At 35.7% G+C, this 15992-nt stretch overlaps 1 protein-coding gene across 4 annotated transcripts in view; it reads left to right on the top strand.

Moving 5' to 3' along the window:
- Nucleotides 1–15992, top strand: part of LOC125679647 (hemicentin-1-like) — an 80767-nt gene that overhangs the window by 15678 nt on the left and 49097 nt on the right. For all 4 annotated transcript variants that reach the window (XM_056156191.1, XM_056156192.1, XM_056156189.1 and 1 more), the window contains exons 3-4: nt 4272–4553; nt 7358–7639. In XM_056156191.1, coding sequence (XP_056012166.1) covers nt 4272–4553; nt 7358–7639 — 564 coding nt within the window. The remainder of the gene's footprint in view (nt 1–4271; nt 4554–7357; nt 7640–15992) is intronic.

The raw sequence follows: 15992 nt of genomic DNA, 5'->3' as shown, positions 1-15992 counted from the left end.
GTGGCTTAATGAAAGGTGAAGATAACGAACAGTGATCAATCTCATAACTCCTACAAGCAATACAAAATTGATAGTTGGGCAAACACGGACCCCTGGACACACCAGAGGCGGGATCAGGTGCCTAGGAGGAGTAAGCATCCCCTGTTAATTTAATGTGGGAGATTGATTGATTGCATATTGTTTAACGTCCCTCTCGAGAATATTTCACTTATATGGAAACGTCACCACTGCCGGTGAAGGGCTGCAAAATTTAAGCCTATGTTCGGCGCTTATGGCCATTGAGCAGGGAGATCTTCATCATGCCACGCCTGCTTTGACACAGGACCTCGGTTTTTGCGGTCTCATCCGAAGGACCGTCCCATTTAGTGGCCTCTTACAAAAAGCAAGGGGGTACTGAGGACCTATTCTAACCCGGATCCCCACGGAATTATATGTGGGAGAAACTAAGAGTTCACTTAATAAAATAATATCGGGGCACATATTTCAAATAGACAATGGTGGTACCAACTTCTTTTCATGCATTTTAATTCACCAAAGCATGCCACCACACCAGTACCTTAAGCTCAAATTTACAAACCCAGAAATAGATACCGTCCACATAAGCAACATTCTTCGTCACAAAAGGGTTCAGTTGTGTATTCCAACTTATTTCAAGTTCCAATCTACATCCTGTATTTCCTACAAATATACTTCTACTATCACATCCAAACTTTTTAATTCTAAACATACTTTGTGGACCCTAGATATAGACCATCTGATACTAAATCTACCTACGTGTTCCTGTGCTTCATCTTCAACTATAGTCCAACTGGACATGTCATTACTGGTGATGTTGATATAGTTGAATATGAGGACAGCAAATAAAAGTATTCTAAAAGATCCTAAATACAGAGAACATCAGTCTTTCAATTGGCGACATAACTTCATCTTTATTATGAGTTCTGTCGAAGATTATAGCAGACGATAGGCTAAATATGAAAAAGAAGAACATGATACATTGTCAGAATGGGTTAAAAGAATAAAAGGAATATCAAAATCCCACACTAGACATATTAAGGTGGGTCTTTAGTCCTAGGTTTTTGGGGTTTAGGTAGCATTTTTTCGTTTGGAATCAATAAAATAGCATTCAGAGTAATGAAAAAAGGCAAAACAGTTAAGGATCTCCATATTAATTTTCATTACATACACCACTAAAGTCATGTACCCCGATGTAGATTTTTATGAAATTCATTGGAAACAGTTAATTGTTGTTATCGTAATATAAAAACAACAAAATATGTTTTGAATTGCATTTATTTATTGGGAAACATGTCAATAACTAAAACACATGTCATTTTCAATATGTTCATCAAGTTTTAGAATGATATGTGCAAAATTATTGAATTAGCATTATTCTCAAAAATGTTAAAAAACAAACAAATGTGGACGCATTTTCTTATAGTATGATTTACATATCTTTTCGTCTGTTTATATTAGTAAAGTTACATTTGTTATAGTTATTTATGGGAAAAAATCCATAACTTTCCTGAATTATTTCAAATCTATAGCTTCCTGGTTATGTATACCCCCCATCAAAAACTGAAGTTTGGTACCATACAGCTGAGCTACTTAAAATCACTTGGGATTAAAATTTTATGTAATTTCATGAAAAGACACAGATAATGATTACTTATCACCTTGGTAAAATGTTTGTCAAAAATAAAGGAAATCTATCGCATTATGGACTTGATAAATAATTGAATGAAAACAGGGTTATTGTCCTTGGATTCAATATTTTGAAACATATCATTGACTATTCAAATATAACTAAGAATTTTGAAATATTTTATAGCTAACAAGATTTTTTACAATAACTATTGAAAAAGATTCCAACAAAATTTATCTTCCTATCATTAAATCATTGACTTTGCAAAATCCTATGACGTCACAGGAGTGTGGAACTACGTTAACTAAGGTATTTCTGATAGTCAACTAGAATTTGAATATCAATTTTTGAGTTACAAGTGGTATACAGAGCTCGTAATTCTTTGTTATGTAAACAAGGCTTGTGCCATGGTTTTGTTTATATAAAGATTGCTTGATAAAAAAGAATAGCATGTTTAAAAACAAAATAATTTGTTCTAAACACCGGAAATTAATTAGTTGTGTTCAAAATTAAATTATAGAATGAAAACTCGTCTTTTAAGGAACGTTCAGTTGTCTGTTTAACATAAGTAAACAAAGTCCAAACACGGGGCATGTTTACATAACAAAGAATTACGAGCTCTGTATCTCCAATACACCTCGACAACTGATATTCAATATTTTGCTGACCATTATAAGTATTTTACTTAAGCATTTTGAACTTTAAAACTGGAAAAATAAAATTTCAAAAATTTCAGCTCAAATTGTGTCCAAGAAACTCCTGTAACATCAACTTATCAGAATATGATAACATTTTTCACTTACAATTTTCGCTAAAATAGGAAATTGATAAGGGATGGACTCCGGAAAATTGACTATTTTCTGTTTTAAATATTTGTTGCCTCTCATCAACTTACTGCCAAAATTTCACATATACATGTGAACCGTGTTTTCGAGTAGCGCAATTGACAACACAAAACTTTCCGGATGTGCCGGAACGACCGATAATATTTGACGTTTATACACCAGGGTCGCGTGAAAATAACCAATTGTAGGGCAAAGTTGCCATCGATACAGATGGTGCTGTCCCACGATGATAATCTAAGTCGCCATTGGTGCTTAGTACCTGGGTGTAAATTAGATGGAAGGGAAAAGGAGAATTTAGACGCGTATCATTGGATGTAAGGCGTAAAGTTTTACCGATATCCTCAAGATATTCCCTAGGTTTATTTCCCTCGGCAACTTGCATAATTTAATCAATTATATTTTCCTTTAAAATGGTTGTAGTGATTCCTTTCTTTCAAAGATAGCATTTAAATGCAGTGGTTTGATAGCAATTGAAGAATTTCACGTTTATTCACTTAGTTGTTATTATAACCCTGTGTCCAAGGGTTCGTGTTTGCCCAACTATCTATTTTGTATTGCTTGTAGGAGTTATGAGATTGATCACTGTTCATTATTTTCACCTTTCACAGTACCAATTTTGATATACCAGATGTGCATTTCGACAAATAAAGTTTCTTCAGTGATTCTCAACCGAAGCGTTTGAAATCCGAAATAACAATAAACTTGCTAGAGCTATTTTAGGGAAAAGCAGAGTGCCAAAAAGTGGAGTCAAATTCGTCTAAGGATAAGAGCTATGAATGAGGGAGATAATCCTTAATTTTCAAATGGATTTCTAAATTTTATCACAGCAATTAAATAAACATCTACATCCGTGTTTCCAAGCTAGTAGCGAAGTACTTAGCTACTGGGATGTAGAAACCCTCTGGGACTAACATGTGTATCAAAAGACACAAAAGTTATGGTCTGGACAACAAAAATGTCCAATTAATTCTATTATTTGACCTTTACATAAATGTCTAGGTCAAAAGTCATCAAAATGGTACGCGACACACTGTTTTGTCATGGTATACCCACATACCAAATATCAAGGCCTATGTCCAAAGAAAAACGTTCTGCCCGGAACAAACTTTGTATGAGAAGCGGAAACAGAAGAATTCACACTAAAGCATTATGTCTCCCTTCTGGGAAGGGGATACATAACTATAAGTAATGAATATGAAAGGTGAATATAACGAACAGTGATTAATCTCATAAACCCCACAATGAATACAAACTAAAGAGTTGTACAAACACGGACCCCTTCACATACCAGAGGTGGGATTATGTGCCTAGAATGAATATGCATATCCTGTCAACCGAACGCACCCGCCGCCGTGCCCCTTTTGTCTTCATCAGGTAAACAGCGTAGTCTGTTGCCATAATCAATGTGCCAACAACAGCCTTACAATTGCAATGAAACATGTCAAACAGCATTTAATCCAATCGTAGGTTGAATTGATAAACTATATCATTATAACGACCATAAAGTTTGCGAAATGCTGACTATAAACGATGCTTTTGAAACCCCTACAACATCAACTTGTTTGTCAGTAACCTGCCTCCTATGGTAGAAATAAAGTTCTGAAAACCAATGAGGTCACCAAAAAACCATCAGGAACATATAAATGTCAAGCTTCTGGTGTTGCAGTACAACTTTCTTCTTCCGTATTAAAAATAACAGTTCACTGTAAGTATTGAAACACAGATTCGAAGCACTGAAGCCCACACTAAACGTTTGTACCTAGAACTTTATATTTCTATAGATGGGCCATGCAATGCCAGACTGACGTATAAAGGAAATGAGGCACCCATTGCAGTGAATATAACAGAGAAGACAAGTCCGGTATTCACGTGTACAGCAGACTGCAGTCCTCCGTGTAACATTACATGGTATAAAGATGGCAAGACTATAGAATCGAATGGCAAAAATAAAGATTTGAAAATCAATCGGATCGTCAAAACACACTCAGGGACGTATAAGTGTCAAGCATCTGGTGTTGCAGGAAAAAAATCTTTTTCTTCAGAGTTAAAAGTAACAGTTCACTGTAAGTATCTCTCTTACATATCATTTCATAACCCTGTATGTCGCTCATGTTTATACAAACGTTATGAACAGGTGAAGATAATGAACAAGTGTCCATATCACAAATCACATAAAGAGTACAAAATTAAGAGAATGGCAAATACGGACACTTTGATATACCAGACATGAGACGATGTGCCTAGGAAGAGTAAACATCCCTGTGGACTGGTCACACCCATTGTTGGTCCTATATATTGATCGGGCAAGTAGACTAATCCGTAGTCAAAACTCAATATAATTATATAAACGTCTAGGTATTGGTATGGTACACGTCAGGCAATATCTGCATTTGCAAATTAGATCACTATAAACTTTAGCAACCATCAAATTCCCCGAATGTTTACTTTAAAGGGGCATGGACACGATTGAGCCGAACATTTTATTTTTCTATTTTTATAGTTTACAATGCTTAACTAAGGTATTTCTGATAGTCAACCAGAATTTGAATATCAATTTTTGAGTTACAAGTGGTATACAGAGCTCGTAATTCTTTTTTATGTAAACAAGGCTTGTGCCATGGTTTTGGTTATATAAAGATTGCTTGATAAAAAGAATAGCATGTTTAAAAACAAAATAATTTGTTCTAAACACCGGAAATTAATTAGTTGTGTTCAAAATTAAATTATAGAATGAAAACTCGTCTTTTAAGGAACGTTCAGTTGTCTGTTTAACATAAGTAAACAAAGTCCAAACACGGGGCATGTTTACATAACAAAGAATTACGAGCTCTGCATCTCCAATACACCTCGACAACTGATGTTCAATATCTTGCTGACTATTATAAATATTCTACTTAAGCATTTTGAACTTTAAAACTGGAAAAATAAAATTTGAAAAACGTCAGCTCAAATCGTGTCCATGCCCCCTTTAAACGGGATTGTACGAAACTCCTGTAACATCAACTTATCAGAATATGATAACATTTTTCACTTACAATTTTCGCTAAAATAGGAAATTGATAAGGGATGGACTCCGGAAAATTGACTATTTTCTGTTTTAAATATTTGTTGTCTCTCATCAACTTACTGCCAAAATTTCACATATACACGTATATCGCTGCTAAACGTGTTTCGATTAGGGCAATTGCCATTACCGAACTTTCGGGATGTGCCGGAACGACCGATAATATTTGACGTTTATACACCAGGGTCGCGTGAAAATAACCAATTGTAGGGCAAAGTTGCCATCGATATAGATGGTGCTGTCCCACGATGATAATCTAAGTCACCATTGGTGCTTAGTACCTGGGTGTAAATTAGATGGAAGGGAAAAGGAGAATTTAGACGCGTATCATTGGATGTAAGGCGTAAAGTTTTACCGATATCCTCAATATATTCCCTAGGTTTATTTCCCTCGGCAACTTGCATAATTTAATCAATTATATTTTCCTTTAAAATGGTTGTAGTGATTCCTTTCTTTCAAAGATAGCATTTAAATGCAGTGGTTTGATAGCAATTGAAGAATTTCACGTTTATTCACTTAGTTGTTATTATAACCCTGTGTCCAAGGGTTCGTGTTTGCCCAACTATCTATTTTGTATTGCTTGTAGGAGTTATGAGATTGATCACTGTTCATTATTTTCACCTTTCACGGTACCAATTTTGATATACCAGATGTGCATTTCGACAAATAAAGTTTCTTCAGTGATTCTCAACCGAAACGTTTGAAATCCGAAATAACAATAAACTTGCTAGAGCTATTTTAGGGAAAAGCAGAGTGCCAAAAAGTGGAGTCAAATTCGTCTAAGGATAAGAGCTATGCATGAGGGAGATAATCCTTAATTTTCAAATGGATTTCTAAATTTTATCACAGCAATTAAATAAACATCTACATCCGTGTTTCCAAGCTAGTAGCGAAGTACTTAGCTACTGGGATGTAGAAACCCTCTGGGACTAACATGTGTATCAAAAGACACAAAAGTTATGGTCTGGACAACAAAAATGTCCAATTAATTCTATTATTTGACCTTTACATAAATGTCTAGGTCAAAAGTCATCAAAATGGTACGCGACACACTGTTTTGTCATGGTATACCCACATACCAAATATCAAGGCCTATGTCCAAAGAAAAACGTTCTGCCCGGAACAAACTTTGTATGAGAAGCGGAAACAGAAGAATTCACACTAAAGCATTATGTCTCCCTTCTGGGAAGGGGATACATAACTATAAGTAATGAATATGAAAGGTGAATATAACGAACAGTGATTAATCTCATAAACCCCACAATGAATACAAACTAAAGAGTTGTACAAACACGGACCCCTTCACATACCAGAGGTGGGATTATGTGCCTAGAATGAATATGCATATCCTGTCAACCGAACGCACCCGCCGCCGTGCCCCTTTTGTCTTCATCAGGTAAACAGCGTAGTCTGTTGCCATAATCAATGTGCCAACAACAGCCTTACAATTGCAATGAAACATGTCAAACAGCATTTAATCCAATCGTAGGTTGAATTGATAAACTATATCATTATAACGACCATAAAGTTTGCGAAATGCTGACTATAAACGATGCTTTTGAAACCCCTACAACATCAACTTGTTTGTCAGTAACCTGCCTCCTATGGTAGAAATAAAGTTCTGAAAACCAATGAGGTCACCAAAAAACCATCAGGAACATATAAATGTCAAGCTTCTGGTGTTGCAGTACAACTTTCTTCTTCCGTATTAAAAATAACAGTTCACTGTAAGTATTGAAACACAGATTCGAAGCACTGAAGCCCATACTAAACGTTTGTACCTAGAACTTTATATTTCTATAGATGGACCACGCAATGCCAGACTGACGTATAAAGGAAATGAGGCACCCATTGCAGTGAATATAACAGAGAAGACAAGTCCGGTACTCACGTGTACAGCAGACTGCAGTCCTCCGTGTAACATTACATGGTATAAAGATGGCAAGACTATAGAATCGAATGGCAAAAATAAAGATTTGAAAATCAATCGGATCGCCAAAATACACTCAGGGACGTATAAATGTCAAGCATCTGGTGTTGCAGGAAAAACTTCTTTTTCTTCAGAGTTAAAAGTAACAGTTCACTGTAAGTATCTCTCTTACATATCATTTCATAGCCCTGTATGTCGCTCATGTTTATACAAACGTTATGAACAGGTGGAGATAATGAACAAGTGTCCATATCACAAATCACATAAAGAGTACAAAATTAAGAGAATGGCAAATACGGACACTTTGATATACCAGAGATGAGACGGTGTGCCTAGGAAGAGAAAACATCCCTGTTGACTGGTCACACCCATTGTTGGTCCTATATATTGATCGGGCAAGTAGACTAATCCGTAGTCAAAACTCAATATAATTATATAAACGTCTAGGTATTGGTATGATACACGTCAAACAATATCTGCATTTGAAATTAGATCAAGAAGTTCTACAAGGTTGAGACATTCATGCGCCATATATAGTTACATACCTAGCGTTTCGTGAGAAGTTCAAGGAGTAAAGTAATAGTTCGAAATTCATTGCATTTTGACAGGGTATGCTTTCTCCTCTTACACACCTGTTCCCACCAGTGGTATATCCAGGGGTCCGTGCTTGCCCAGATCTCAATTTACAATTTAATTCTGAACACGAAGTTTTACATTATGACCCCTGGGTCGAGGCATCTGCTGGTGGACTGTTAGTCCCCGAGGGTTTCTACAGCCCAGTAGTTAAGTACTTCGTTACTAGCTTGAAAATGTGGATGTATACTTAATTGCTGGAATAAAATTTCGAATTTCATTTCGAAATTAAGGATGATATCTCGCTCATGCATAGCTTTGATCCTTCGACGAATTTGACTCCAGTTTGTTTGGCACTCTAATTTTTCTTTTAGCTCTTACAAGTTTTTTTGTCATTTCGAATTTCCACAATTTCGGCTTGAGCATCACTGAAGAGACATTATTTGTCGAAATGCGCATCTGGTGCATTCAAATTCGTACCGTAGAAGTTTTACATTATGACCCCTGGGTCGAGGTCTCTGCTGGTGGACTGCTAGTCACCGAGGGTCTCTACAGCCCAGTAGCTAAGTACTTCGTTACTAGCTTGAAAATACGGATGTATATTTAATTGCTGTTATAAAATTTAGAAATTCATTTCAAAATTAAGGATGATATCTCCCTCATGCATAGCTCTGATCATTGGACGAATTTGGCTCCAGTTTTTTGTCACTCTAATTTTCCTTTTAGCTGTTCCAAGTTTTTTTGTCATTTCGAATTTCCACAATTTCGGCTTGAGCATTACTGAAGAGACATGATTTGTTGAAATGCGCATCTGGTGCATCAAAATTGGTACCGTAGAAGTTTTACATCATTATAAACTGTAGTAACCATCAAATTTCTCTAATGTTTTCTTTAAATGAGCATGGACACGATTGAGCCGAAAATTTATTTTTTCTATTTTATTTTGTTGTTTACAATGTTTAACTAAGGTATTTCTGAATTCAACCAGAATTTAAATATAAATTTTTGAGTTACAAGTGAGATACGGAACTCACAATCCATTGTTATGTAAACAAGGATCGCGCCATGGTTTTTTTTTTTACGTAAAAGAGTGCTTAATAGAAAATAGCATGTTTAAAAACAAAATAATTTGTGCTAAACACTAGAAACTGTTTAATTGTGTTAAGAATTAAATTGTAAATTGAGAGTTGGGCAAACATGGACCCTTGGATATACCACTGGTGGGATCAGGTGCGTAAGAGGAGTAAGCATCCCCTGTCAAAATGCAATGAATTTCAAACTATATTTACTACCTTGAACTTCTCACAAAACGCCAGGTCTGTAACTATATATTGCGCATGGATGTTTCAACCTTGATTCATTTCTAGGTCAGGAGGTCAGGAGTCCAGGCTCAAAGGTGGAGTTACATGATTGATATAGTGAAAATACAGTGAAATGTCTCCAAATCGGCCCCTCAAAAAACCGGTTCTTCCTGAATATCGGCCAATTTTCAAAGTCCCAGCAGAAACCTTAACATTTCCTTGGAAAGAAAGTCGTCTACAAAACCGACCACCCCTAAAAGCCATTTTAAAGTACTTTTGTTAATAGGCGTGTGTAATTTACCTTTAGATAATAACGGCCACTTTTTCAATACGAGAAAAATTTTGCCCAGTGGTGATCAAAGTCGGTCAGGTGTGCAACTGGACTGACCAACTAGCCAGTTGGGAAATTATCGGGCGAAGGTGTGAAAAACACAAGTGACCTCTATAATTCATATTGTTTACCAGTACTGTCATGGGTTTTTAAGTGACACTTGGGTAATCCGAGCGACTCTTCCAAATTTTGTACAAAATGTAAAAAAAAAAAACAAAAAAAAAAAAAAAACAGTTAATAGGAACATAATGAATTAATACAGTAGTAAACGCCATATTGTTACACAAAACTAAGCAATAGTCAATAAAGAACAAACCCATGACTGTTACATGTAATGATAATTATTAAAAGATACATTAATTTTCTTGGTTTCCATAGACTTAAAATTACTAAGAAATATTCCAATTACAATTTCATATTTACTACTTCAGGAGGTCAAGCTCAAAAGTGGAGTTACATGGGTGATACATTGAAAAATGGCATGTACATTAAAATGCGACTTTGTTGGGAGTTACACATTTATTGCTTATTTTACAAAATCATAATTTCGCGGAAAGCTATTTTGGTACAGAAATATAATGGTCCGAACACCAAATCAAAGAAACATTTATATACCGGTGACAGCGATTTCTCATTTATGTCTCCAATTCCTTTATTGTGGCGGAATTAAAGGAAAATTATGTTTATATTTGTTAGAGTCTTGCGTGCATTCGAAAAAAAGATACGACATCAAAGGTAGCTTATATTCAAATCATTGAATTTTATAAGAAGTTTGGGTTATCACCAATGTAGTTTTTCACGAATGGGAACACACTGGATTTCATTTGTGTTTGTTTTAATTGGCATACACAATATTCCATGAACTTTGATAGCAGCTATGTTAAGACTTTCCGGAGTTTGAAATTCGATCAAAACATACATTGCATTGCGAGGTCGGGTTTTGGTTTTCACTTGTAATTTATATACTTAAGTACAGACAATTTATATAGAAGGTTCTCTGAGCTATATATTAGCATATTTGTTATGATATCACATGACTTCGTTGATCACGTGACGGTCATTTATAATTGTTTGAAGTGTTTCACATAAATCGCTTTAGCGCAGCTCATTTAACAATTACATGTTAACTGTTTGTTTGATAAATGAACTCACCATATTCTTGTGTACCCGAAATGTGCTTGGGAAAATGGTAGTATTACTTGCGTACAAAATACACATATTCCATGAAGAGTTCAACTTACCGACACACTTACCTACACATTTTGAGGATAATCTGTATTCAAACAAAGCCATCACACATTTTTCCCAAGCAAGATTCGGGTAGAGAACAAACTCCTCTTACGATTTCCGTAAAAGATCTCAGATGAATCCTCATAAATTGCATGTGCTAGACTCTTTTATAAACACATCATAAATTCTACCTTTTACCACTGGTATAAAACATAATATATTTCGAAAGTATATTTTTCGAAAGCAGTTTAAACACGCTGAATTTCAATCAAGGGTAATTAAACAAACTATCTTAAAATATTCGGACATATAAGATATTAAAATACAATTCAGACACATGAATTTTGCAATAGCGTTCTGACATCTTATAGGCAGTTTGATATAAGGTCTAAAGTTTTTGACACTCTCCCCGTCATAACAGCTCAATTTTGCAGTGACTTGACGTCATTTTCCATTATGACGTCATATATTGGTAGTTCAGAGAAGTTAAGGCATAAAGTGTAACCCGCCCGCGATATAATAAAACACCATAATGTAGACTCAATATTATATGCGTGGTATTTGGAGCAAAATGTCATTTTCTAGGTATACTCAGGGAAAAAGGCAGTATTTCTGAGAAACTAGAAATACAACTTATAGGAGATAACATTATGAAATGGTCGCAGAGATCAGTTGTAGAACGTTCGCTCCGTAACCGGGAGATATAGTGTGTTCGAACCCCGCTGATGTCATGGCCATGTCGAACCTGAAACGTAGACATACATATGCTCCATCGACAAACGTGAGAATCATGGGATTTCAGAGAGGCACCTGATGCCACCTCGGGTGTGTCCAGGGGTCCGTGTTTGTCCTACTCTTCATTTTGTATTGCTTTTTAGGAATTATGAAATTGATCACTATTCGATACCTTCAGCTTTTCATGACCTTAAAAAAGGAGGTCCTGTGTGGCGACAGGCGTTGGCACGTAAACAAATCCAATGTGTACATCCCTGAGCGCTAAACATAGATTTAAATATGTGGTACTTCACATTCAGCTGGTGACGTCTCAAATGAGTGAAAAGTTCTAAAAGGCACGTAAAACAAACAAAGCATGAAATATATTTATATCGTAAATACATATATACATGTATAAAGAAGTCAAGATCCCCTCTCTCTCTCTCTCTCTCTCTCTCTCTCTCTCTCTCTCTCGTAAAAATACCGTACCTTAAACGGGCGTTGCTATAACGCGGAACGGAAAACGAAACGGAAAACGAAAGATGTTATAAGGAGAACAATATTTTGCAAAATAGAAGGTTTATCATGAACAAGGGAAGCAGAAATTACAGAGAGAGCAGGAAGTCATCCACAAAATACACCACTTCTCTATTTTGCATTGCTTATAGGAGTTATGAGATTGATCACTCTGTTCGTTGTCTTCACCTTTCATACTTCATACTATATCAGTAACTTACCATAGCATATATCAATTTAAAAAAATCATATTTACTGAAAGACACTTGAATGTCCAAATTTCATATCCAATGAATACACCCCCCCCCCCCCGAAAACAACATTGCAAAATATAAAATATTTTTTTCAACAAACATAGCCTTCTGAAATCGAACTTGGTTTTATTCGTAATCTAGTTTTACATCTGGTATAATACATGCATGCATTTATCTATCACATCAAATTTTAAAGCGAACGAGTGCAGTGTGTTTAAAAGGTTTGCCTCATTTGGGATCAATTTATGTGAAAGTTCCTACATTCTCCGGTATCCTGCCCATTAGTCTTGATCCCGAAGAGATACAGCAGGAGCGAATGGTTGAAACAGAACTATTAAAAACTAAGGTGAAGTTTATGATCCATAGTATGAGAAATTAACAGACATGGAATAGCTAAAAGACTAACAAACAATTTATGCTTGAATGGAATTAAAAGGTCATCTCATTATTAATCTGAATATTTAAAGAGACACACGTATTTAGTTTATAAATAAACTGCTAGTAGTTCTCCCTATTTAGGATTGGAGTGCTGCGGTCACTAAGCCTCTGTCACCTAAGAAATAATGTATCAAACAGATGTTTGACTTGCTGACTTGATAAAATCATAAATTGTCGTGTTAAAATACATACAACATTCCCTGTTGTAAGTATACACATATAAAGCATGTAGATGTGCGTTAATGACGTTTTGCCACGTTACGTGTGTTCTTTCCATTTTCTACTCACAGATGTCGCTGATCGCTAACACATCTGTCAATGCCGACATTTCAAAATTCTTGTAAAACACTTTGTAAATTCTTATACAAACGTTTAACTTCGCTTAATCAATTTATCATGCAGAAGTTTAAGATGCAATTGTGTTACCGCTTGTAAACAAATTCCAAACTTTTTGATTTCAATCATAGCAAAGAATCCATTCATGTTATCTTAGCTACATTAATCATTCTAATTGTTAAATTCATTTCCGTTCCGCGTCTTAGCAATACCCACCTCAAACGGACTGTCTCTCATACACATATTCACACACACTCTCACTTACTACTATCAGGGTAGGATTTCTCAACCAAAAAATTGTCAATGTGTCCGGGACTGTACGACTGAGCCATACGTTGCTTTTAAGGAAATTCCTTTTCTTTGACAAATCTTCAATAAATTTAGACAGGCATTGTACATGTACATACATCGTATATTCATCTTGAATGGAGGAAACCGAATTTTGGCGGAATGCTCAATACTGTGAGTCTCGATATTATATTTGTGTATGTATATATCTATATGTTGTGGATTCACTTTGTGTACAGCCCCCCACTACCACCGGGCGCATTTTATATTCGTAGACAAAGGTAGTTTAAATGTAAATGCAAGTGATACATTGGATACATGATATAAAACCAACCAAAATCCCTATTTTTGTGTTTGTCAATATGTTTTCGAGAAGTAACCCTCCCCCCCCCCCCCACTCTATTTTGAAAAACGATCTACGTTAATAATCTATTTTAATTTCAGTCATTGTCAATTAAAATACATATATAGCTACTAATACGAATAGCACATATAACTAAATATCTTTCAGGCATCATATTTATACCATTGAAAAATAATTCTAGCGAGTGACATATTTTTAATTTCTTCTAGGACCAATGCAAGTAAAACGTGCCTTGTATGAAATATATTAATCCCTATCTTCAATAGCTACACAACCTGTTTTTGTTTATTGTTTTCAAAAGTCAAAGTGAATTATTGTTCCACAGCAACGAAATATGTTTGTAACCATTGCAGATATAGTAGAACACTGAACCGAACAAAACAGAAAAAAAAAAAAACCAATGGCTTAAACAGCAGATGGATTTTGCATCACTCTGTACCTCTCGGATTTTTATGAAAAACAGTACGCGTTGTATGCATTTATAGATACTGTACGTAACATTTTATATTCGTGAATTACCGAACATGTAGTATACTTTTTGACAAATTAATTGTTGCATTTTAAATATATCAAATTTTACATCACTGATGTACATACGCGCCTAGTTGGATGTTAGCCTAAGTAAAATCATTGTCGTCTGTTGTTAATAGGTCTATACCACTTAAATTTAGTTTACCTGGTATGTTACATGAATTCTCTTGAATCGTTGGTTAGTCATATCTACAATTGTATACATCGTTCTGCTTACACTATAACCATAATAACAAAGGCTTCCGGTCTGTAAGGTTAGCTTGAATTTATCCGGATTTTTATTATGATGATGATTTTAATAAATGTCCAACTCTTTATATAAATAACCATTCGAGCATATATTATTTGAAAATATATTTTCTACCCAAATGATTCTCGTTTCCTCTTCATATGCCTCGAAATGTGCATTTTATCAACGCAAACTACGTGGCGATGGCGATTTTGTTAGCATCTTTCAACTGATATTTTAACCCCTCTTCCATCATCGCCTGGGATGAAACTACGAAGAATTGTCAGTTATTTAGTAAATTTTCAATCCATATAAAATTGTCCCGGGCGGCGAGGGAAGGGGTGTTCAATTTCAATGGTTTATCTATACAAAAACCATGAAAACACCAAAAATAACCTTGATAGCCTTCACTTTATTTGATTACGCATGCGCATAGATGAGTTGATTCCCATGCGCTTTTCAGAGTTACTATGAGCAACTCTTTCAGAAATTAGACAGCAAAATATCTGCAACGCCAAATAACACTCCACCCCCTTATAAAAGCTGGGTAGAATTTGGCTAAAAACGTACCTACTTCATTATAGAATGTGCGTAAACTCATAAAGGAAGATCTATGAATAACACAGAATGCAGATATGATTTCTCGGAAAAATACAAGTTAACTGACCCTCCCAATGATTCATTTAGCAACAACGACGAAGCTTCTAGCTGTAAAGGTCACCATTTTCAATCTTATTTCTACGGAGCCTAACCTATTTATCAAAATATTGTATCTAAGGTGACGTTTGTCATGATAGAAAATATGTGTAGAATGTGCATGCAGTGCGTATTTCGACGAGGATTATAAAAAAGGGTACTCGTATAATTTGCCCCAGAATTACAGTCATTCCTTATAATTTAATGCAAGAGACAAAGGTACTAACCTTCGATTATCAAAATGTACATCAATTCGGAAAAATACAAGTTAACGGAGCCGCGCAGTGATTCACTTAGCAACAACGACGAAGCTGAACTCAATAAAGGAGTGCCGTTCTTGGCACACTGATTTTGACTGCGTATAACTTCGTTTACCTGATCAGGATATAGGGCTCACGGCGGGTGTGACCGGTCAACAGGGGATGCTTACTCCTCCTAGGCACCTGATCCCACCTCTGGTGTGTCCAGGGGTCCGTGTTTGCCCAACTATCTATTTTGTATTGCTTATAGGAGTTATGAGATTGATATCTGTTCGTTATCTTCACCTTGCATTACAACCTTCCAAACCGGACACTCGTTCTCCTTAAAAGACTTGACTTACTTCATTTAGTTCCTTCTTTCCTCCTGGAGAATAGGGCCTCTAGCACGCCTTTTACAGTTTTTCCTGTCTTGTGCAGCTCTTGCTGTTTCAGCCCAGTTTGTAAACC

The sequence above is a fragment of the Ostrea edulis genome, chromosome 2 (genome assembly GCF_947568905.1).
Source record: "Ostrea edulis chromosome 2, xbOstEdul1.1, whole genome shotgun sequence".
Lineage (NCBI taxonomy): Eukaryota > Metazoa > Mollusca > Bivalvia > Ostreida > Ostreidae > Ostrea > Ostrea edulis.
This window is presented reverse-complemented; position numbering and strand designations above follow the sequence as displayed.